Below are 22,637 nucleotides of genomic sequence, written 5' to 3'. Positions count from 1 at the left end.
CCCGGTTAGTACCATCTGTGACACCCACACACTGAACACAAGCAGATGGCACACACAACCGACCCAGGACGGAGGAGCCCTGAAACTTCTGCTGGAGCCCGGTGTCACGTCCGAGACCCGGGCCCCTAACACTTGGGCCCAGTCTTGGGCCTGTGTGGTTTGGGCCCCGGGGCTGTGTCCTGGGAAGGGGGCCACTCACCAGCGCAGGGCAATCTTGATGGGGGTGGTGAGGCAGGACGTGAACAGGTCAGCCGGGAGGTCAGGGATCATGGGCAGGAGCTCGGTGGCCTCGCACGCTGCCAGCTGGATGCAGTTCTTCATTGATGGGGGCAGTGGCATCTGGGCCAGTGGGTGGTTGGGGTTGATGGCAGCGACCTGCAGAGAACATTAGGAAGACAGGGACTTGGCTGTTGTGCCCGACCAGAGAGCAGGCTGGGAACAGAACACCGGGGGAGGGGACCCGCCCACACTGTGACCATTTTCTTGCATTTAATCGTTTTTGCCCTCTATTTTTTAAACACTGGCATAAACAGTTGACCCACCAACTTCTTTCAGTTCTCGTGTTATCATCTGCTCAATAAAAGTGTTAAAATGTAAGAATTTTTTAACAGAACAAGCCTAAGAGGCCACAGAGGATGGCAGATAATAAAATGACTAACGTGCCTATGAAGAGATGAGCTGGGAGCCAATTTTAATTTCCGCTGTTTATGCAAGACAACAAGTGAACGACAGCCAGCGATGGTAGGCGCCGTGGAAAAACGAGGCCCGTCTGCAGTGCAGTCGAAAAGGAGCGGAGGTGTAGTCAGAGCTGATTCTAAGACGTGGGGCGACTGCGGGCCACACCTGTCTGCCACGTCGGATGCCAGATCTTCATTTCTTCCCCCTGTCAGGACCTAGTCAGTCAAACATTTTCCCTCAAGAAGATGCATGGAAATCTTTTCTGTTGCTCTCAGTGAAATGAACAGGTTTTTGGCTGACGAATCCTTGGCAGCACAGAAAGGACACATGACGTTCGCAGAGTCGAGAGTCACAGCGCACGAAGAACACAGACGCGTTCGCCTTTGTGGGGGGCGGGGGGTGGGGGGCCGCGGGCGCAGTGGTGAACGTGCTCCAGGTAACAGGCTGACGCACCTCAGGTCTCTCCGGAACCACCCAGAAACTTACAAATCAGGCACAAAAGTCAGGTGGGGTCTTCGGCACTTTCAGCTACACGTTACAGATGTAAAACGTCCTCTGCAGTGTTTGTCCCTGGACGGGAGGAAGGGCAGGTGGCCTCCTGGTGCTTTGTGTTGTCAGTGCTCGTTGGATGCCCTGCTCCCCGGGTGGGCTGAGAGCTGCCCTCTCCCGTACAGGATGCAGAAACGAAGGTGACGGTAACTTCTGGCGCTTGGGTCCCTCTTCAAGAGAGAAAGGCACGTTTCTCGGACACTCTGACGCAGTGTTGGCTAGAGGACTTGATTTAGAACCATCAAATGTTAGGCCGTATGACAGCGACACGCGCTGATGAAATGTGAACACGAGCATCATCAGCGTTGGAGAGGTTGCGCGTGGCCTGCAGTATGCACACCGGGGCCACTTCTGCTCCCGAATTGAGAATTTCCTGCTTTGCAATCCTTGGGCTGCGGAGTCTTTGTTCTCACGCTCCCGGGCAGCGGCGGGCTGGTGGCTCCTAACGGGAACCGCCTTTCAACCTCTCTTCAGAATTCACCGTTTAATCCAACACCAAGTGTTAGCCAGAAGTACCCAGGGGGCTGCGGCCCCGTGGTCTGGCTCTCTCCACGGACACCGCGGCGGCAACTGTCTGGGCTTGTTTTCTGTATTTAGCTGAGTGGGTGGGTTTTGTTTTGTTTCAGTTTTTTGTTTTTGTTTGGAAACAGAAAAAATTGGGGCACTACCAAAAACACTAGTGAGGTGTAGGTCCATTTCTCCCCAAATAAATGATTCTGGTTCGTTTTTACATTTATTCTGGCCAGTAGAACACAAGTCAGCTCTTGTTAATTAACGTTATCAGCTCACATTCAGAGGTACGATGACATCGAGTAAAATGAGATGCAGAAAGAAGCCCATCAGCCATCCCACGTGTCTCCCAAGTTCTTGCTCACTGACTGTCCACCCGCTCCGAGCAAACCCCACTCGAGAAGGGCAGGGAGCGCCGAGGCCAGCACCCTGACGTCCCGCCACAGCGCCCCTGCCAACCCCGAGGACGTAGCCCCAGGCACTGAGAGCCTCACCTCCAGTTCCTGCTCCCTCTGCAGAGCGAACTGCCTGAAGGACTTGACGACGAGGCCGGCGTTGGAGCAGTCGTAGACGAAGATCGACGGGCTGCCCATCCACGTCTGCAGGTCGTAGACGGACAGGGGGATGTACTGCGTGTAGTTCTGGAAGAAGCAGAGGGTGTGTGTGACTCACGGCCAGGGCCCCGTGGGTCAAACAGGGTATCGCACGCAGGCCAAGCGGAGGGACAGGTCCCAAGCTGTCACTGACAGCAAGGGCCAGGGGCTGTCACAGGTGGGTCCGGTCCCACGCTGCTCTGCCGTGTCCCCAGGTACACATTTGCCCAGGGCTGGGCTCGTGCTCATTCCAACTGTGGGGTCTCCCTCCCTGTGGCCCACCCTTGGGCCCTCCCGCCCCTGCCAAAACTCAGCTTTCCCTCACTGACTAAGGGACACGCTCTCCGTGCCATGTCCCCGCTCAGTGTGGCTGGAACTGCTCTGTGCTTGCCCCAGGACACACCTCACTATGAACGGGTGCACGAGGCCCATGCCCTTGCTTGTCCCCACCGTCCCTGCCATCCTGGAGACAGCCGGAGCACGTGCCCTGGAGGTGACGAGCATCCCCAGGTGAGGGGCACAGTGGACTGGGCCGTGTCATTCTTCGTACGACCCACGGCAGTACCACGGCGCTGCTGCGGGAAGCACCTTTGTGGGCACACTGTACCATTCAGTGCACTCCAGGGGGACGGGGCACACGGGGAGGAGCGCCCCTCCTCTCCCTGGAGAAACGGTGCAAACGCCTGCTCGGCAGAACGTTTCTAAGCCACTCCGAGCAGCACCCCAAGCCCCCGCCCAGCACTGACCCGTCGGCGGGTCTGAGAAGTCGATCCATGCACTTGCAGTGCAGGGGGCTGTGTGCCGGCAGCCAAGGCTCCCCCGCGGCCTCCGGTGCTGCCAGCAGGGCTGTCTGTGGGGCAGCGGTGAGGAGGGCCCAGGACAGAAGACCAACAGGCCGTGTGTCATCAAGGTAGCGGGCAGCAGAGCCAAGTGCCAGCTATGAGTCACATCCCAGCAGGCCAGGCCGTGCGACATCACAGGTGCGAGGGCACATCACAGCACGGTGGGGCCCTGTCACTGCCCATGTGCGGTGGCCTGTTTGTCACCATCATGTGCCGTGCAAGAGAACATGTGGCATGAGGTCTGACTGAACTCTCACAGGAGGGTTCGGAAGGCGTCAATTCTCCCCGCCAGCAGGGCCGCCCTGCTGGCACTGGGCGTGTGGACATCGCGCTGGGGCAGGCAGAAGTGTACCAGAAGAGCAGAGGGTAGCTTCCTAATGAAGAACAATGGGCAAGGACTCGCAGTACCAGATGTTAAATGCACTGGACGGAACTCGAGAAGCCAGACAGAGCCGTGGAAGAGAAAGCCTGGAACAGGCCCACGTGGAACTGTGTGAAGGCTGCGTTTGAGCTCGGTGAAGAGAACAGACCACTCCGTGATGGGACTGCCCATTCTTGACTTCTGCTGCGTCTACCCAGGCTTGCCCTTGTCTCCTCGTCCCCAGGAAGGGAGGTGGTCACAGCAGACCACCTCTGACTGTGTGGAGGACAGGAACAGAGGGACAGTGGAGCTGGGCCCCATGCCACGATGATGCCACTGCAGCCCAGGCGGCCACATGGACTGTCACGGCCTATCCTGGATCCTGGCGTATCCAACAGGAGGGGTCCTCAGCAGAGGAGCAGCTACCCACTCTGACTGGAGAACCTGGGCCACTACAGAAAGACAGCTCATTTGCATACAGCCACACAGAAAGACGTCAGAGGCTCGGAGTAATTTAAAGGTGCGCGCCACAGGGCTTCGCCTACCACAGGACCCCGCTTTGTGGGGACACAGGGACCGGCTGTGTGTACAGCACGCCGCCAACACTGCTCATGCCTAGCGCACGTATGTGCTGGGGGAGGCCACTCCGTGCATGCTGGACTGGGGGCCACACCTGAGCTGCTCGGGCTGGGACTCCAGCTGGGGAGGCCGAGGTATGCATGTGCTGGGAGGGGCACAGCTATTTCTTAAACTTTTATAAGTCACTTTTCTTTAAAAAAAAAAATGTACACCCACTATTACAAGGAGGGCAGAAAGGATAAGCTCCAAGGCTGACTGTGCTTCTCCATTCTCTCGCTGTTTTATAAGGAGCACGGGGTGCACGTCACCTGCACAGGTGAACACCCTCCAGCGCCCGCCCCGCTGGACGGAGCAGGACGGCACGATCGCCGCCGCAGCACAGAGGAAACAGCCCCCCCGCCGGCCCCCCCGGATGCTAGGGTGGGGGCAGGGGAGAAGGACCAGTAAGCCCTTCATCTGGGCAGGGACACCAGCCCTCAGAGGAGAAAGGATGTAGCAGCAGCCCGGGACGTTGCTGTGCATTTGCGTGTGGCCCCCTGGGTGGAGCCTGTTTATGCCCCGCATGTCCTTGGCTCTGCAAGGACCATCCACACGCAGCCGGTGCAGTTCTGAGCATGTTCGAGCCGCCGCGTCACCTGTGTGACTGGGGAAGAGGCGGCTGCTGTAGCTTCCCTGCCTTCTAGGAACAGGCCCCTCGGGCCGCCAAGAAGCAAGAAATGAAACATATTTTAACGTGTCACGTTCTGAGAGCTTGTCTTTTGAGCCAAAACCCGATTTTTTTTATTTTCTCCAAAATCAAAAGTTGTATTTCAAACTTCTGAGGCACAAATTGGATTAATGGTGACTCACGAAACAACGAACCCCTGGCCCAGGAGGAAGCCCCTCCGCCGAGCTCGGCGGCTGCTGAGGCCACCGCGTCCCCTTTCCCATGCTCGCCCAGCAGGGCATGGGCGGCCTCTGCCTTCTGATGGGTCCTTAGCATCCTGGTTTCTGGCTGAAGGGGTCCCGGGACCCTCCCTGCAGAGAGGGCACGACTGCAGAGATGCACATGCCCTGTGGCTGCTCCGCCCACCACGGGGGGGGGGGGGGGAACCTGGGGCAAAGCAATGGGCGCAGCGCTGTCCTGGGACTGCATGACGTTTGTAGGCGCCCAAAACCTTGACCATTCCCCGCCAGGAGCCCTTCTCACCCTGCCCTACCTAGCTGTAACCTTCAGGAAGGTCTCTGGACTGTCCCAAATGTGACCTGAGGGAGATCTCCCTGGTGGGGACTGCAGCCTCGGAGTAGGGACAATTTCACTTAAAACATCAGCTGTGTAAGTTAGGGTTAGTGAGGCCACCACTGCTTGGCAGCATGTCCCTTAAGGAACACAGCATCAACCATCGAACTGCCTGAGGACAAGGACCTCTGGGAGCTGACCCGTGAGGACAGGAGCACGCAGCCCCAGCTCAGGAAGGGCCTGGGCAGTGGGTCCAGCTTCAGGCCAGAACAACAGCCCACAGACATGTTGAGTGACAGCCCGGGTGCCAGGGGAGCCTGCAGAGGCAGCAGCAGGGACCAACGCCCAGAGCGACTGTCACCCTCTGGCCCTGGAATACGCCCTGTCTTCCCTGCTGAGCCACTGCACCAGCAGCGGGACCCAGAGCCATCAGGCAGTGGGCTGGGGTCTCCCCCCACACCATGGGCACAGAGAGTCCCAGCCAGAGCCTCTCTTCTCTGGGAAGAACATCGTCAAGGCCATGTTTTCACTGCGAACAAGGAAACAAATAGGTTTTAGATAATTTATTCATCACAGTCCACTGTCTGTCAGGGTCTATTAAACAGCAGACTGTGGTCGCGCCGAGCTCAGCACGGAGGCAGCCGGGTGCCAGGGTGAGCTGGGAGGAGGGCACTCTGTGGCCCAGCATCCACCTCAGAAGCGGCAACGCCCCACTTGTGAAAAGATGCCAAGTCGCCTTCCACCATCACCTCCCACTGTGACCAGAAGTCTGAGTCCTGTGAAAATGGCACCCTGCTGGGCCCTCCCGCAGCTCTGCCGGGACACACGCTTCCTGACCTCGGACAGGAGCCACAGGCACGCCTGCACGAGTGCGTGGGGCTGCTGTCCAAGAAGCACGGAGGGCAGGGCGAGCAGGAGGTCCTTCCTCCTCCTGAAGGTGCTCTCGGAACACAGGTCAGCCAGCGGCAGCAGGAGGTGCTGGCCCAGGAACGCCGGCGCTCACGGGAGCGGTGCTGGTGAGCGGTGTCCGGCCACCCCCGAGAACGCAGCAGGGTCCAGGAACGCTATTAATTTATTGCAGACGCGACCTTTCTCTCCGTAGGTTTCAGGACTGCATTTGCATGCGGTGCTGAAGGAGACATGCTGGGCTCCTGACTGTCTCTTCAGAGGAGAGTAAAGTGTCAAAGAATATTTCCTCGGTGCCGAGTCAGTTAAGAAACCTTAGACCACCTTAACGGACTCCTCGGGCGTTCTGTATTTGGAAACCAGATTTGCAGAGCAGGTTCCCAAACGAGTGCGCCAGGAAGACCCAGGCTCGCCCCCACACAGGTCTTCCGTAGCTGGGGGAGGGTGACAATGTGCACTCCTCACAGGGTCCATGAAAACGCCACGCTGTTTGGGGCCTGTGCTCTGGGCACCCCGCTGCAGGTGCTGCAAGAGTGAGCGCAACAGGACACTCACGTCCCCGCCTGGCGCCACCTGCCCTGTGTGCCTGAGGAAGAGCAGCCCCTCTTCTTCTGTCTGTGACGTCAGTCTCAGGACAGAGACAGTCTGGCGCACAGGAAGGTCAGTGGTGGGTGCAGGAGGAAGCACCCAGGGGTAGGAGACTCTGGGCCTCGCAGGGTCAGTAGGAACCAGCAGGTGGACAAGGGGAGGCCTGAGAGCGTGGGGTCTGGGGACAGGAAGTGGTCCTCAGGCCCTGGGGAGATGATGGGGCGCTGTCACTCTGCAGTTTCTAGGATAAAAATGCCACAGCAGGTGAGCGGCGTGTGTAAACTGAATAGCTCACAAGACTGGGTGCTCAGGGGTCCTGAACATGGCCCAGGTGGGCAGGGGACGGGCCAAGGCTGGTGTGGCTGTGTCAGAGGGGAGACAGGAGGTGGTGACGTCTCCTGCCTATGACTGCTGCCCCTGGCCCCCGAGCATCCAGAGACCAGGTTTGCTGGGAGAGCGTCCCCCACCCCTGCGGAGCCTGCGGTGGCTGCACCTCTGCTCACCCCAGAGGCGTCCTGAGTGTTCTCATCTGTGGCAGGAGCAGGGTGGGCAGCTGGGTCTCTGCACCTCCATACGACAGCAGCCCCAGGGAGCCTGGCATTTATTTCGAGGGACACTCACAAGCATGCTCGAAATGCACAAGGGGACTGCACTAATCCATTGGAAAAGTAAACAACCGACTTTACCTCGCTTGTTTACAAGCTTCAGAAAGAAGGAAGTTTATTGCCGGAAGGTCCCTGCTGTACTCGGAAGAGCAACCCGCCCCCCCCCACTGGGCTCCTTTCATATCTTGGTTCTCAGGGACGGGGTGCAGGAGCTCTGCTCCCCCCTGCCGTTTCCTGCGCAGCTCTCCCGGGACCTGCCTGCTTTTCTCCGTTTCATGTTTAAGATGAGACACTTAGCAAGGCTTTACCATATTTTCAAGTCTTTATTATAAAATTCATTAACTTTTTTCCAACCAGACAGGCTAGTGCGAAGGAAGGATGAAATGCTGCTCGTCTTCCCTCCCCCCAGGCTGCTCTCCCACGCCCTCCCCGGTGGAGCCCTCTGCCGCCTCTCTGTACCCTTCCAGAAAGCCCTCCCTCTGTGAGTGCGCACATGCTCCCGGGAGGATATGTAATTGTAGGTCTCGCGGGACTGCTCTCCACAGGGTGCTGCAGCTCCCCTTCCAAACCTAGTTACCGCCGGCACCCACCTGTGTGGTTCCTCCACCCACACGGAGCGCAGCAGAGGCGCCAGGGTGGTCTGTTAGCAAACACGCCGCTGGTTCCCGGCTCGGCTCTGCAAACAGTGGGGCACTAACGGTCCCCGTGTTCATCTCTGCGCACCTGCGTTGGTGTGGCCGCCAAACAAACGGGGCCCCACGGCCACGAGCCGGGGCCGCGGTGGGAGGCCTGCTCCTCCATTTCCTCCGAGACGTGACAATGTCGCTTCACTGCTGCTTTGCTTATGAGTCAAACCTGTTCCTATTCCCACCGGCCATTTACATCTCCTGTCTCCAAACTCCCGTCCACGCGCTTCGTCACTGTGCTCGCGCACTGTTCTTACCGAAGACTCTTGATCGGCTTATCGCAGGTGTTCGCTCACCACGGTGTCAGCCTGGGCTGCTCCGTGCACCGCAAACATTTCCCCGTCTGTCAGCTGACGTTTTTTATGCTTTTCTTGTAGCATAAAAATTTAAAATATTTACGTAATCAAATTTATCAGTATTCCCACGCAGATTATGTAAAATGCTCAGAAAGGTTTCGTCACACAAAAGTTATTTTTAAATATCTATGATTCCGCTAAAACTTTGTTATTCTTATTCACTATTCAACATCTCACTGTGGTGTCCACTACCCAGCTTGAGAAAGAGAACGTAATGAACAGAGATGGCCTGTCTGCGCCCTCTGGACCCCCGCCAGAGGTAACGGCCGGCTGGGACTTGGGGTGCACAGCCCCACAGTGGGTGCCTGTGGACATAGTCTCGAGCCACGGAAAGGAGCCCGTGCACCCCTCGCATGCCGCTGAAGGCGCTGCTCCCGCGGTCGGCTTTTCTGCCCCACACTGAGTGTGTGAAGCAGCCGCCCGCTTCACGTGGCTCTAATGCACTCGCTGTCCCTGCTGAACGGGCGCTACTAGTACTGGTCAACCTGGGGTTCATCCTGTTTCAGATGAGTTCCTCCGAGCAGTCTTGGCTGTGACCACGACTTCTCATGAGTAAGGGGTTTGCGGTGAGGACAGTGGTGCCCACCCAGCTGCCGGAATGTCGGCACGAAGGTCTCCTCCTCCGGAAGCAACGAGCGGATCTGCAGGGGGAAGCGGACGGCGCAGAGGGAGGCATGTCAAGTGTCTCGGCAGTTCGTGCTGCAGTCACGGGGGGTTTCGTTCAGCGGTCTGTCTGTGTCATTACATATGTGCCACAGTCTGTTCTGCTGGTAGAAGCGACGCCACGGCCGACTGGCAACAGAGGCTCAGGACGAGGGAGGACCAGGGGCAGCTGCCACCTCCACAGTTCCCTGAGAGGAGCGCACTCTACGAGGCCTCGCGTTGTTTTAAAGAGTAGGAATGACATGGCCTGTGTCTGAGGAGTTCTTTTTACTTTGGGGACGAGTCCTTTACCAGGTTGTGTTTTGCAAACATTTTCTCCTGGTCTGTGACTTGTCTTCTTTCTCCTAATGGGCTCCGGCATTTCGGATGGGGCCTAACAGGCCTCCTCTAGGATGCTCTGCATTCTAGCTTAAGTCCCGTTTTCTCTGGAGTGTGTATCAGACAGGATGAAGGCAAGCCCGCACTCCGCTGCCTGCAGGAGGCGCCCTTGACATGCACAGGAGCACGGGGGTTGAACGCAAATAGGTGCTCCGTCCGCACATTCCCCCGTGTTGAGCTGTTGAGCGAGCTGGGGTGGCCAGGCTTCGAGACACGGTGCGTTCCAGAGATGAAGGGACGTTCGTAATGACACAGGGACAGGCTGTGACGACATCAAGTGTCCTGAGTGTGCGGGCACTTAACCGCAGAGTGCAAGACGCCTGGAGTGTCTGCCGGGACCAGGTCCGTCAGCCAGGCTGAAGGGTGGGGCAGCCATCTGTCAGTCAGCGATGGCTAAAACTGATAGGTAACAACTGCCTCCCAGAGAAAACGCCGGACGTAGTAATGGCATCTTTTCTAATTAAAAAAGATCCGGACCAATACAAAAGGCAGGAGCAATGCTACCCAGGGCTCTGACTGAACGCAGACAAGCTCACCCCGGCCCCATAGAAGGCTCATTCTCCAAGGGCCCACCCAGCCCGGCCACACGCTGGGTCAGAAGGCGTCTCTGCGAAGCTGAAGGGCCGGAATCACCGTGAGTGTCTCTCTGAGCGCTGCCTCTGCACTACGGGACAGCTGGGAAGCCCCAGCACTTGGAAATTAAATCGCACACGTGCAACAAGAGACATCACAAGGTCAGACAAAAACGATTCAAACTGAACGCCAGCAAAACCGTGACTCGTCAGAGTGCCCATGTGAGAATGGATAGCCTTGAACCCTTAAGAGAAAGGAAGAAAGGTTTAAAATTAACATCTGAATTTCTACCTTAAGTTAGAAAGCAACGAGCAACTAGACTCGAGGAAGGGAGGAGGGAAGGGGAAGACGAGTCAGCGAGAGAGAACGGACAGCAGAGGAAGCTGGCGCAGCGAAAATGCAGCGTGCGTGTGCTGAGATGGGCTCAGCGGACGAGAGTCTACGCGGAGGCAGGAGAAGGAGAAGGCGCCGAGTCCACGCCGAGGAGCCTGTCCCAGAGACACGGAAAGATACGGAAACGGGAATGACTACGCCAATAAATTTAGCAAGTCAAACTGGATGGAAAGTGTCTCTAACAGTACAACTCACCAAAAGTGACCCAAAATGAAAGAGTCTGAACGGCCCGCCCATCACAGGAATGGGACTCACGGCCGCAAGCCCTCCACAAGGAGCCCGCAGAGGGCAGCCCCAGGGCCTGGCCCTGCGCCCACGGAACCCTTTCCGGGCGTCCCACTCGGCAGGTGCCCGCGGAAGGCTGACTCGGAGCCAGCAGGTCCGGCGCTGTGGCCGGGGTCACGCTCACCTTGTTGAACACCCAGATCTCCCCATTCACTGTGGGCCTGGGCACCCCGTGGCCGTTGTAGTGGAAGAGAACCCGCTCTTCCTTGGCGTTGCGGCGTAAAGACGTGCAAAGCTTCTTCACTTCATCCACGGTCGGGTCGAGGCTCTGCTTGTACCGGGCCTGGTGCAGGAGAAGAGAATGAAGAAACTTAAATGGACTCGCGGGAACACCTACAACACGTACCCCCAACTCCGCCTTTGCACCGAGAGCCACGCGACCCGGGACGGCGCCCGGGCATCTTTGTCTGCAAAACTGGGACATGGACGGCTTTACACAGCAGCTGGGAAAATTCACGCATCCAAGAAAGGAGCAGTGGCGAAGAGCAGAGAGGGGCTGGCCCGACAGGGCTCCCCCTCTTCCGAAGGAAAAAGAAGAGCTATGCTGAGGAAAACAGCAGGAGATGGGCCCAGCTCACACCCGACTGGTCCCCTGCACGTGACTTACAAGACCCGGCATCACCTGCGTGAGCGAGCACCGGTGACGCGCTTGTTGACAGCGGGGACCCCGGGGCCACGCCGCGCCTGTCCTCCCAGTCTGCAGGGGATGCGGGACCGTGAGAGCCATGGGGTGACGAAATGCAAAAACGGAGTTCCCCCACTCCCCAAAGCCTTGCGCCTGCAAGCACAGAGCCCCAGGGTGCCGGAAGGCAGCGTCAGAGCCCCACGCTGGGTGGCAGGGCGCTTCCTCCGTCCCTAAAAGACACAGTGTCCGGGGCCAGAGGCGCAAGCAAACGTATGGAGCGATGTTTTCACATTCGCCCTCGTCAAGGTCATCGTGCGGGGGGCGGGGGGGGGGGGGGGGCCGAGCATCCCCTGCACGGAGGCTCCGCCACAGCCCGTGCCTCCAGGGACATGGGGTCGCTCTGAGGAGTCTGAGCTGACGCCCGGTGTGGGGAGCCAGCGTGCGGCCTGCTGCCCTGGGCTGGGGCCCACCTAAACCGCATGTTGTAGAAGCCCTGAGTCAAGGCCCTGCCCTTGACCCTGGACCAGGAAGCAGCTCCTTTTTCTCTGAGCTGCAACCCTTTGACGTGCGCTCACGGCAGCTCCCCGCCACCCGCTGCTTTTCTGGCCATAGGTGCTGAGTGACTACGGATGGTCACTGACGCTGACCACAGTAGTTAGTCACGTGACACACCAGAGCCCAGAGCCCCACGTGATGCCGAGGTGACGGGAGAGAGCACGCGGGGCGCACGAAGCGGCTCACCAGCAGCACTCTGGCTCTGCCGTCCGGACCTGCGCACGCGAGCAGTTAAGAAAACGACGCAGCAAAACCTCCCTGACGCGTCCCTGGTAAACTGCTTGTGTGTGACCTGCGCGATGGGGAGACGGGGGATGAGGCCCACGAAAATGAGACGAGGGCAGTGGGTCGACCGGCCTGCGGCTCTGGGGGACAGAAGGGCACGTGCTGCTGGGATGCCACGTCCTCAGGACCACTCCACGCCAGCCCCGTGGACGCAGAGTGGCCCCGCTGACACACGCGGACAGAGCGGAGGGCCCAGGGACGCCGCTCTTCTGGCCGGAGCCTCAGCCACCGTGACGTGGCCTGTGCACCCCAGAATTCAGATGCTTCCGAGAGTCGGCTCCACGGCGGCCAGACCAGATGCAAATCACACCCAGCCTCAGCAGCCCGTCTCATCTGGGCCTTCGGGCAAGGGGCACGAACATCCGTGGCCCTGCCACATCCGGCTCCGGCTGTGCTGGGCTGAGCGGGGCCCAGGATCAGGGGTGGCCCGTGGGGGAACAGGAGAGAGGGGAGGCAGAGTCCCGCACAACGGTCCCAGGTGGTGAAAGGCATCCGAATCAGGACATACTGCCCCTGGGGGCACGAAAGAGCTGCCAGCATTTTAATTTACTGCCAGCAAGAGAGACTCACGCCGCAGAGGAACCCAGCTCAGGGACGCGGTGGCTCTCCAGTGATCTCCGGGGGGTGAGCAGGCCTGCCCCCCCGCGTGGAGACCTCAGTGGGTGACCCGAGAAGCCCTGCTAACAAGGGGCGGACCCCCACACCAGGGCGTCTCCCCAACACGTGAGCGCTGCACCGAGAGCACAGTGCAGAATCGAGTCCGACCGGCCCGCTGAAGACTGCGCCCCGAGGGCCCTGGGGCCGCCCCACTGTGGCCTCGGCCGGGGCCATGAGGGCCACGGAAGAAGCTGCCGGAGGGCGCAGGGTCTGACCAGTGCGGGGCGGGCGGGCCTCGCCCAGGCTCCTGCATGTGACCGCAGTGCCAATGGGGCTCAGGGACTGTCAGCCCAGAAGCAGGAAGAAAGGGCTCACAGGCCCTCAGAGACTCATTCCCTGCAAGGCCCTGCTCCCAGGAAGTGCCCTGGACACCCATTGCTCACCGGCCCTGCCTGTGCTGGTGCCCCTTCACCCGCCTTCTGACTGCGCCCAGCCCGGGGGGGGGGGGCCCTGGCACCTGCAGCAAGCACTCCCAAAGGCTCCTGCAGGAGACGGAAGGTGGGGGGGTGCCGCGGTCACCAACTCCCTCACCAGGGGCCTCTGCCCGCATGCTGTCCTACCCGGCGGAGGCCACCCTGCCCAAGCACGTTGTACCCACCTCACCAGGCACAGCGCACACCTGGCAGGGTCAGCAAGACCCCACGTTATGGGCTGCAGGTGCAGAACGCGTGGGAGACCCACCAGGCAGCGGGAATGAGAAGGCGACAACAGGGAAAAGGGTCCAAACTGAACCCCGGTGCCAGGTTCCACGTACCCTCTGCATCGGCCAGCGCTCCCCAGGCTGCAGAGACACCGCCAACATGGGTAAGCCAGGGGGCCCCAATACGCAAACCAGCTGTGCCCACGCACCATCCCCCGGAGCCGGGCTGGCCTCCTGGTATCTGGGCCCACTTCCCGGCCCACAAACCGCTGGGCACCTTGGCATGGGGGTGAGAGGTGCCCCTTCCCGCCAGGCTCCTCTGGACTCCACCCTCCCCCTCACAGCCCCTCTGACATGCCTGGCGCTGTCTCCCGAGACTTGTCCTGAATAGGAGTGTTGTTTCCAAACCACACACAAGGCCACAGCGTCCGCGGAGCTCAGAGACGTCACTAAAACTCGGGGTCCGTTGTTCCTGACCTCGGCTCCATCAAGGCCTTCCCTGCGGGCCTGCAAAGATGACTTAGCCTCGTGTCCTTACCCGGCGCCCGAAAGGACACGTTAATAGGCTGGCGTGAAAGGCACTCGGATATCAGGAACATGCCTCCTGGGGCTTTATGGGAATTAATTAATATTTTTAAAGGCTTTGAAATGAGAGGCAGTAAATTAAATGTCAGCACAGCAGAGGTCTGTGTGAACACCAGGCAGCCTGGGGTAGCGGCCCCGTGGCCGAGGGACGGGTGGTGGAAGGCCATCGAACTGTTGGGGGTTCGTGGTGTGAGCCGGTGTGGGGATGACAAAGCAAGTCTCTAAACTCCTGCCGACTGGGCCAGGCATCAATCACTCCGCCAGGTCCACCTCTCAGATGTCACAAAACCCGCGCCCAGCAATTGCAGGGGACACGGCAGAGGGAGAGAATAGCAACGAATGAGGGAGGGAGGAGGCCAAGGAAGGAGCCAAGAAGGATGGCCCTGCCTGACAGAGCTGCCCCTCCCCTCGCAGGGTAGCCATGGGGAGCTGCCCGGGCTCCTTGGGCTCACCCTCTGGCAGGAATGTGAGGACGGACGATGCTCCCTCCAGCCGCGCACCCTCCGCCACAACGGGTCCCATCTCAGGTCAGACCCCAGACCCTGAGACGCAGGAGAGATGTCCTCACAACTGTTCATGAGGAACACCAGATTTGAACTGTATGCCTCAGGCTGGGGTCCCGGAAAAGTCTCGCCCGACACCCCTCTTCCCGAGTAGCCCACACCATGGCCGTGCGGCTGCCATGGTCACGTGGGCGCCACGAGGGAACACAGCAGGGCAGCGCGCAGGAAGCCTGAATAAATAGCAGCGACAAGGACGGAGCTCAGCGCTCACTCGTGCTGACCCACCTGACCTTCACGACACCTGTGGACGCGGGAGCTGAGGCGCAGAGAGGTTCAGGAGCGACGGCAGGGTCACACAGCTGGTGTGCGGCGACTGCACGGCCCCCAGGCGCTGCCCTGATGGTGTCGGCACAGACCCGGAGACGGGAGCTGAGCTTCCTCCTGCCTCTGTGCTCTGGGCACAGAGGGCCCCCACCGGCTGTCCAGCTTCACTGTGGGCCCTGGTCCTGGCCCAGCACTGACCTCACGTGGCCCGACAGCAAGTCTCTGACAGACTGCAAGGACCGGTGGCCGACCTCACACACCACACGTCAGCCCAGCGCCCGCTCCCTCCTGTGTGGACGCTGCTCCCCGGGAGCCCGGTCCACAGCCGGCGGTACCTGGGGCGCCCAGGACTCAGCACGCTGAGTGGGGCGGACGGCCCCCGTGACTGCAGCTCCCAGCCTTCAGTTCTTCAAAGCCCTGGCCACTGCCGCACGTGCAGCCTGCCATCCCATAGGTTACCCTCACCACGGACGAACGAGGGGACAGAGACACGCCCGGCATGGCCAGGCCCACAAAGTGGTCGCTAGGGCCAGGACCCCAGACACGCCCCAGCTGGAACCAAGCTCCAATTCGTTTGTGGCAAAGCATTTTGTGAGAATGTGACAGCTGCCTTACACCTGCCACCACCTGAGTCCACTCTGAATGAAGACCCAAACCAGGCTGCCCACAGGTCCAGCACCAGTGGGCAGCGAGCTGCCGGAGCCATGTTCACAGAGCCTGGCTACCAACTCACACCCACAGCAGTTCAAAGCAGCATTCCTGCCAATCCCACAGGGGAGCCGCCGGCACCGAGGCCGCTCCGAGGGCCCGGGGCCTCGAGCTCGATGTAAAGGGCCTGCCTCCGGCTGCTACTCGCCAGCGCCACACCACGCTTTGTGGACACGAGCGTGGGCGGTCCCACTGGCCCTTGGCCACGTGCCCAGGCTTCTCTGCACTGCTGACCAACAGCAGGTGGGACTTCCCACTCCATGTGAAAGGAGGCGGCTGTCCCTGCAATGCCAGGTCACGGCACGAGGGGTGGCCTCGGCCGCCAGGCCCTGAAGGCAGGACACAGCGAGCTCGCACACTGGCGTTCGTTCAAGGTCAAAGGGTCCCTGGTGCTCACAACACAGACCCTCCAGATAAGAGCAGCTTTACAGACCGTCCGCCACCTCCCGCCCCACGTGCGAAGCGCAGGGTGGGCCGGGGAGCACGCCTCAGTGAGGACGAACGAGTTGGTGCGCACAGCACTTAGCGCGGTGCCACCGCTGTTGGGTAGGCACCTGGCTGCTTGTCAGCAGGAGTGCCCGGCTGCAGAACTCCTCCTCCCAGTCTGACACGGGGCCCCTGCCCTCCGAGGAAGGCAGCCTTGATGGTCCCGAGTTGTGCCCACCGAGAACGGGGGGGGGGGGGGGGGGGCGGCGCGTCCACTTGTCCCAGCCGGCTCTGGTTCTCAGGGGTGCGTCAAAGTTTATCTCAGACTGTCTGTCACACATTTCTTGTGAATTATTTCAACAAGTCAGTTGTAGCACAAACCCAGTCACGGATGGTATCTAATCAGGTGGGTGTGGCCAAGTTCCAAGAAAATTTCATTTACAGCAAAGACAACGGGGGGGGGGGGGGGGGCAGGGGTGGGCACAGCTTAGTGGTCCTGTGTGCAAAGGTGATGGGAGCTCCATCCTTCCCATTCTCGTTTACCAGACCCGGGGTCTCCCCTCTCCCCTTTTTCTTCTCCCGAGGACGCTCACTGGTACTTCTGAGTCCACTCCCCAGGGGCTCAAAGTAACCCGAAGGCCCTCTCCCTGGACACCTGTCTCAGCATTTGCCGACGGGGGTGGTTTCTGATCCGCCTCGGCCCATCCAGTCTCCGCTCCCCAGTGCCGGGCCCACCCTGCCCAGCCTTGGGAGAGGGGAGAGCAGAGGGCAAGGGCTGGGATTCAGGTTTTCCTCACTTTCAAGATAAGTACATTGCGTCTCCGGAGCTGAGCGTGTGGTTTTTCTGGAGCTCGCCTTCTTGCTTCGGAGGAAATGTTTGGGGAAGGCGGGAAAGTCTCACTCCTTGTTTCAAGGAAGCCCAGAGGCCCACGGGCAGCAGTGACGGCACCCCTGACTTCAGGGTGGCAGGAACAAGCCTCACGGCACAGGTGTCTTCTGCAGGAAGCAGCACTCTGCAGAGAGCAGCGTCTTTGCAAGTTACTGTCTTTTAAGGGGGCAATGATTACGGATTTCGGGAAGGCTTCCAGGGAAAATGACATCGAAGACAAGACCTGAGGCATGAACAGAATCCACTGGGTGGAGGGAGAGGGGACGGCCGGGCTAACAGCAAACTGTGGGCAGGAGGTCATGTGCTCGGATCTGCCCAGAGCCCAGGAGCCAGCTGGAGTCGGTGGGGGTGGGGCTGCGGAGTGCGGGGCCAGACCCAAGGGCGCTTTCCAGCCCCTCGCAAAGTTCAGACTGGGCACTGAGGCCAACAAACCCATTATACTGCTTTGAGCCCAGGGCCCTCTGAAACGAGCTGCTAGCGCCCCCAGCCGGAGATCAGGGCAAAGTCTGGGGTTACTGCACAGTGTAGGGTGGTACTTCCTTCTCTCTGTTTTTTAAATCCTCTCCTGAGGACATGTTTATTGATCTTAGAGAGAGAGAAAGGTGGGGAGAGAGAGAGAGAGAGAGAGAGAGAAAGACTGATCGGTTGCCTCCCATACGTGCCCCAACCCGGGATTGAACCCATAACCCTGTGGTGCAGGGGATGGTGCTCCAACCAACGGAGCCACTGGACAGGCACGTCCTCTGCCTTCTGATACAGTTGCTTCCGGCTTCAGTCAAAGCTGGAGGTGACTCCACAGCGACTGACTCCCCGCAGCAGTGTTTACATTTAATTGAGTCCCACCCACCACCCATCCTTCCTTCTTGTCTCCTGGAACTGCCTGTCGATGGAGTCCGCTCAGACCACAGAAACGTCTCTGCCTCCCACTGACGCGAGGCTCTGCGGCCCGTGAGTTCCCAGAACACCTTCATGTCTTCGGGGAACGTAAACACTATCACCTGCTGGGGACAGGAATTTGTCAGTGGAAGGGCCTGCATTTCTCTTGGAGCTGGCAGGCTGTGCCGCTCAGGCCGTGTGATTTAGAGCCTTCCGCGTCCTCAGACCTCCTGCCCGCAGGGTTGGGACCTGCAGCTGGCGCAGCCCTCGGAGGGACAAGGAAGGAAATCATGTCTGCAGGGAAGAGAGGCTGCAAACAAGAAAACGTCCAGCGACTGGTGGCTGAGGGAGAAGAGACAAACGAAAAAAGATTGACAGCTGACTTCTTAGAAGCAACACAGAAGCCAAAAGACACGAAATTACAGCTTTCACGCACCGAGAGAAAACAAATGCCAAATCACTCGACCTCCAGTCAAAACACCTTTCCACAAGAGTGAAGTACACAGGCCCTGAGGTGGCGGAAACTGAGCAAGTCAGTCCCTCCCAGAAGGAGAGAACGTGGACGAGATTCTACAGGGTGAGCTCAGACGAGAGGCGTGAGGAGGATACGGGGTCGGGGAAGCAGAGGAACTAGTCAGCACTGCGCACGTGAGGCAGTAACGACAGAGTCCAGCTGTGCCCTCCAGGAAGCTCGTCCACCGGACCCAGAACGGCTGTCCCTGGCTCTGAGACTGTGGTCTTCAAAGACGAGTTTCTCACTAAAGGCAACCAAAACGTGCTGGGCTGACAGCGGCTTCTGGGCGCGGGACAGGAAGTGTGCGAGATGAACCCGACTGCCGGGCCACGCCAGGCAGCCGGGAAGCCGCGCAGGAACGTGGGGGCACGGACCTGGCGGAAGGACGCGGGAGCCAAGCCAGCGGGAAGAGGCCCGCTGACTGAGCACGGGGCAGTCGAGCGGGGCGGCTCCAGCACCAAACACGGGGGGCGCAGTCCTTGGAGCCCAGGGACCAGCTGCGAGTGCCACTCGGGCCCTTCACGGTGGGAGAGCGGGCGTTCATGCCCCCCATCCAGATTGGTCTGCGAGCCCCTTGGCCCTCTCTTTCCACAAGAATTCTTCTCAGAGATGCAAACGAATGGATAGATGAATGAAGACTTAAGGCAATCTCCCCGATTTGCAATGTAATACAAAATGTCTACAGGCCATAAACAACCCTGCAGGAACCTAAATCAGGAAAACGTGAAAGGAAGGTCCCCTCACATGGGCACTTCGCACGGTGAGCTTTGCCCCGGCCCCCCAGCTTTCCCGCAGCTCAGCTCCCAGGGCTGGTCCTACCTCGGGGCAGCAGCCACCCCCCAGGGCACAGCTGCTTCCCTCGGGGGAGGCCACCTCTGCACCCTTGGTGCTTGGCTGGCACGGCCTGTGGCGCCTGGCTCGGACCAGCCCAGGAGGATGGAGGACACCCCGAAGGAAAGCCCTGCTCCTGCTGGCGCAGGGTCTCGGCCGGGACGGTGCTGACGTGGACTGCACGTTCTCCCCACAGCTGTCCCGTTATTCTGCTGGAACAACAGAACCCGTCCTCTGTGTGGGCACAGGGCCACCCAGGCAATACTCCCCAGTTTCCCGGTGAAAGCGCGAAGTACAACTTTTAAGAAACATCCCTAAAGATTAAAAAAACAAAAAAAACAAAACAAAAACGGGGTGGAGGGCACGTTCCTGCCTCTTCCTTCCTGTACGGTGAGATGTGTGCGTCCTGGCTGCAGCCCTGGCAGGGAGCTCAGGCAGTGCAGGGACACAGCTGGACCTGGGCTGCCCGCCTGGGCCCTGATATTGCAGAGCACTTGACAGCCCCGAGTGACTCTCGGGGCTGACCTTCTGGGAGGGAACTTCCACTTTATTTACGTTTGTTATTTTTCTCCCCTGTAATCCCTAGCCCATTCTAATCCCAATACAGGGAGCATAGAGAGATGGTAACATAAGCACGGAGCCAGCTAAAAATGGCAATGTTGTTTCTAACAAAAGATACTGAGTTGCTTTTCAGAGGTGACGACCAAAACTGGAAGTTATGCAGCTGAAACATGAGCAGAAGAGAGCTGCACACAGAGCTGGAACTTGGACAGCAGCACGTGTCAGGGGCAAAGGGCCGCTGTCCAGGAAGAGCTGGTGCTGAAGCCGTAAGTGGCCCCTGTTCCAAGGTCCCAGGATCAAGGCCTGTACCACACGCGCTCCTGTGTGGCTGTACCCTCCAATCCCCATGACCCGTGGAGCCCCAGTCGGGGAGGCAGATTTGGGCTCCTTCCTGTCTCCTTGCTGGGTGGCCTCTGGAAAGCAGCTTTCCTTGCTGTGCCCTCTGTGCTTAGTGGCTGGTCTTACTGCATGGCCCGTTCAGACCTGGGTTCAGGGACAGTAAGGTGACGATCGTGGAGGCGTGCCCAGGGCCATGCTTCCCCTTCAGTGTCTGAACCTGAGCAGATTTCCTAGTGGGTCGGATCTGTTTTGTGAAATTCGCCTTTTTCCCAAAGACAAACCCAACTACCAACCACCGGCGTCCGAAAGGCCCCCTGCAGTCTGCACGCAACGGAAGTCAGCCCTGGGGCCGGGGGCACGTGAGGACCACTGCCTGCTCCATCAGCCCCGCGGCCGCTGACGCGCCCTGAGTGCGCCACACACGACAGCTCTGTCCCCCACGGGTGACGGCCATTTCGACTGGAGTGGCCGAGGACAGGAAAGACAGCTGACAAGCCTGAGAAGACCGGGACGCAGGCGGTGTGTCCGAGTGGGCCAGCCGCCCAGGGTGCCACATGACCACAGGCCCCACAAGGCTGCTTTTCCCTGGTACTTCTGTGGATTCTTGGAAATGCCATCCTGAGCTCAGCAGGCCCCGTCTGCAACAACCCCCCCCCACCCCACCCCACCCCCACCCCTGGCTGCAGCGTACCACTTAGCACCGTCAGCCCAGAGGGTGACCAGGACGTCAGACACAGGAGAGGGACTGATAATCAGCAGGACTTGGGGTTCGCCCAGACGTCTCAGCAGGGACACAGGTGAGCCCAGGGGCTGGGAGTCGGGACAACGCATGATGGGCCTTGGACTCTGGGTGAAACACAAAGACCGGGGTGAGGGGTGGGCACAGCCCAGCCACGGTGGAGCCGGGCCCTCCTGCCCCAGCCCTGTGGGCCGTGTGCTCCCTGGCTGGCGGGAACCGCTCGCCCGACAAAGGGGACCCTCGTGGCCACATGAGTGCGGACGCTCAGGGGTGACCCGACATAGGGGAGAAAAGAGGGAGGGGCCGCGATGCAGGTTGGACGTCCGTCAGGTGGGGCCAGCAGATGCCGTGATGTTATCGAGCTCCCACAGTGTCTGGGCCGTGCCCTCCCCTACGGACAAGGGGGACGGCTTCCCACAGTTACCTGGATCCCTTCCAGGTCCATGGCTCCCCAGTCTCAGGAGCAACTCCATCCAGATGCCAGGACTCTAGAGACACCTAAGTGAAGGGTGCTACCGCCATGACAGACAGACACACGACCTCTGGGAGACGAGGTCAGGCGGAGAGAGGCGGCCAGCACGCGGGCACCGAGTGACACACCACGGAGAGGTGTCTGGGAACAGTGCCGCATGCGGCTGGGGGGGGGGGGGGGAGGCCCCGCAGTGCTCACCCACCACCGGGTGGGTGGGGCTGGCAGGGCGTGGGCAGGGGCGTCGCCTGGGCATTGCAAGCAGCAGATGTACAGGAGTGAGGTTTGGGGGCTGCAGCGGGAACCACTGCAGCGCAGCTCCCGAAGAAGAGCTGCCGCACAGGTGTCCCGGCGCCCACAGAGCCCTTGGCAGGACCGGAGAGGCAGAACACAGACCGGGCTGCCAGGAACAAGGGGGGCAGCACCAAACAGCCTGGGCCGCAGCTGGCAGACGCCCCAGAAGCTCCTGCTGCTCCAGCGGCTCAGGTGGCTCACACCGTCGCCCTCGGTGCAGATGCCACCTTGCGTAGCACAGGCTGGTGAGGGCCCAGCTGCGAGGGGGCCTGGGAGGTGGCTCTGGCTCCAGCTTCTATGGCAAGGTGTCCGAGAAACAGATGCTGAGGAGCCACCCACAGCATCCTCCAGGGCTACAGCTACAGAACCTCTCCCTTCATCAATACCAACTGGTCCTTTATGACACTCTGCCCGGGCAGTAACGTTTGACATTTAAAACGCTTGTCCTGGACACGCCCCACGTGTCTGAGGCTCTGGCCGAAATGGCGGGAAGCTGCAGCCCTCACAGCACAGGACCTGCTTCCCACAGTCCCCGGTGGCCGCTCAGCATACTAACACTGAGACAAACAGTCAGGAAGTAAGAGGTGACAAAGAAAGGCTGCCAGGAAGTCAGAGAAGAGATAGAAACATGCGAGAAAGCGCCAAGTCTTCATTTCTCACTTTCAAGTGCATGGGGACGGCGCTACGTATCCCCGCCGAGCTTTCGAACACAGACACACCACGACGCGGTGGTGTGCCCTCTGCCCACGCGGGCTCAGGGCGGAGCGCAGCCCCGGGCTGCCTACGAGCATGTGGGGTGGCATGTCTTCGCTGACCCTGGGCCCTGGTCCTTCCTGCTGCCCGCTTCTGTGTGAGTCCTCCCCCCAGCAGTGTGCCTGCCACTGTGTGCAATCACATCGACACGCCAGGCCAGGGCCCTGGGCACAGGGCCTACAGAGCTACTGCCACCTCCTCTCAAAGGCCTTCCTGCAAAGCAGAAAACTTCGAACACCAGTGAGAGTTACAAACCGGTCCTCAGCTCAGAGAAATGATAAAAATTTAACTCCATGCTTC

At 59.9% G+C, this 22,637-nt stretch overlaps 1 protein-coding gene across 1 annotated transcript in view; it reads right to left on the bottom strand.

Annotated features, from left to right (window-relative positions):
* RPTOR (regulatory associated protein of MTOR complex 1) overlaps positions 1-22,637 on the bottom strand; it is a 141,866-nt gene that overhangs the window by 72,627 nt on the left and 46,602 nt on the right. The window contains exons 4-6 of the mRNA XM_053910450.1: positions 10,889-11,047; positions 2,232-2,378; positions 200-375 (exon numbers count right to left, since the gene is read on the bottom strand). Coding sequence (XP_053766425.1) covers positions 200-375; positions 2,232-2,378; positions 10,889-11,047 — 482 coding nt within the window. The remainder of the gene's footprint in view (positions 1-199; positions 376-2,231; positions 2,379-10,888; positions 11,048-22,637) is intronic.

Source organism: Desmodus rotundus, chromosome 9, assembly GCF_022682495.2.
Source record: "Desmodus rotundus isolate HL8 chromosome 9, HLdesRot8A.1, whole genome shotgun sequence".
In the NCBI taxonomy this organism is placed as follows: domain Eukaryota; kingdom Metazoa; phylum Chordata; class Mammalia; order Chiroptera; family Phyllostomidae; genus Desmodus; species Desmodus rotundus.
Note: the sequence above shows the minus strand (reverse complement) of the source record. Positions and strands in the feature narration are given on the sequence as shown.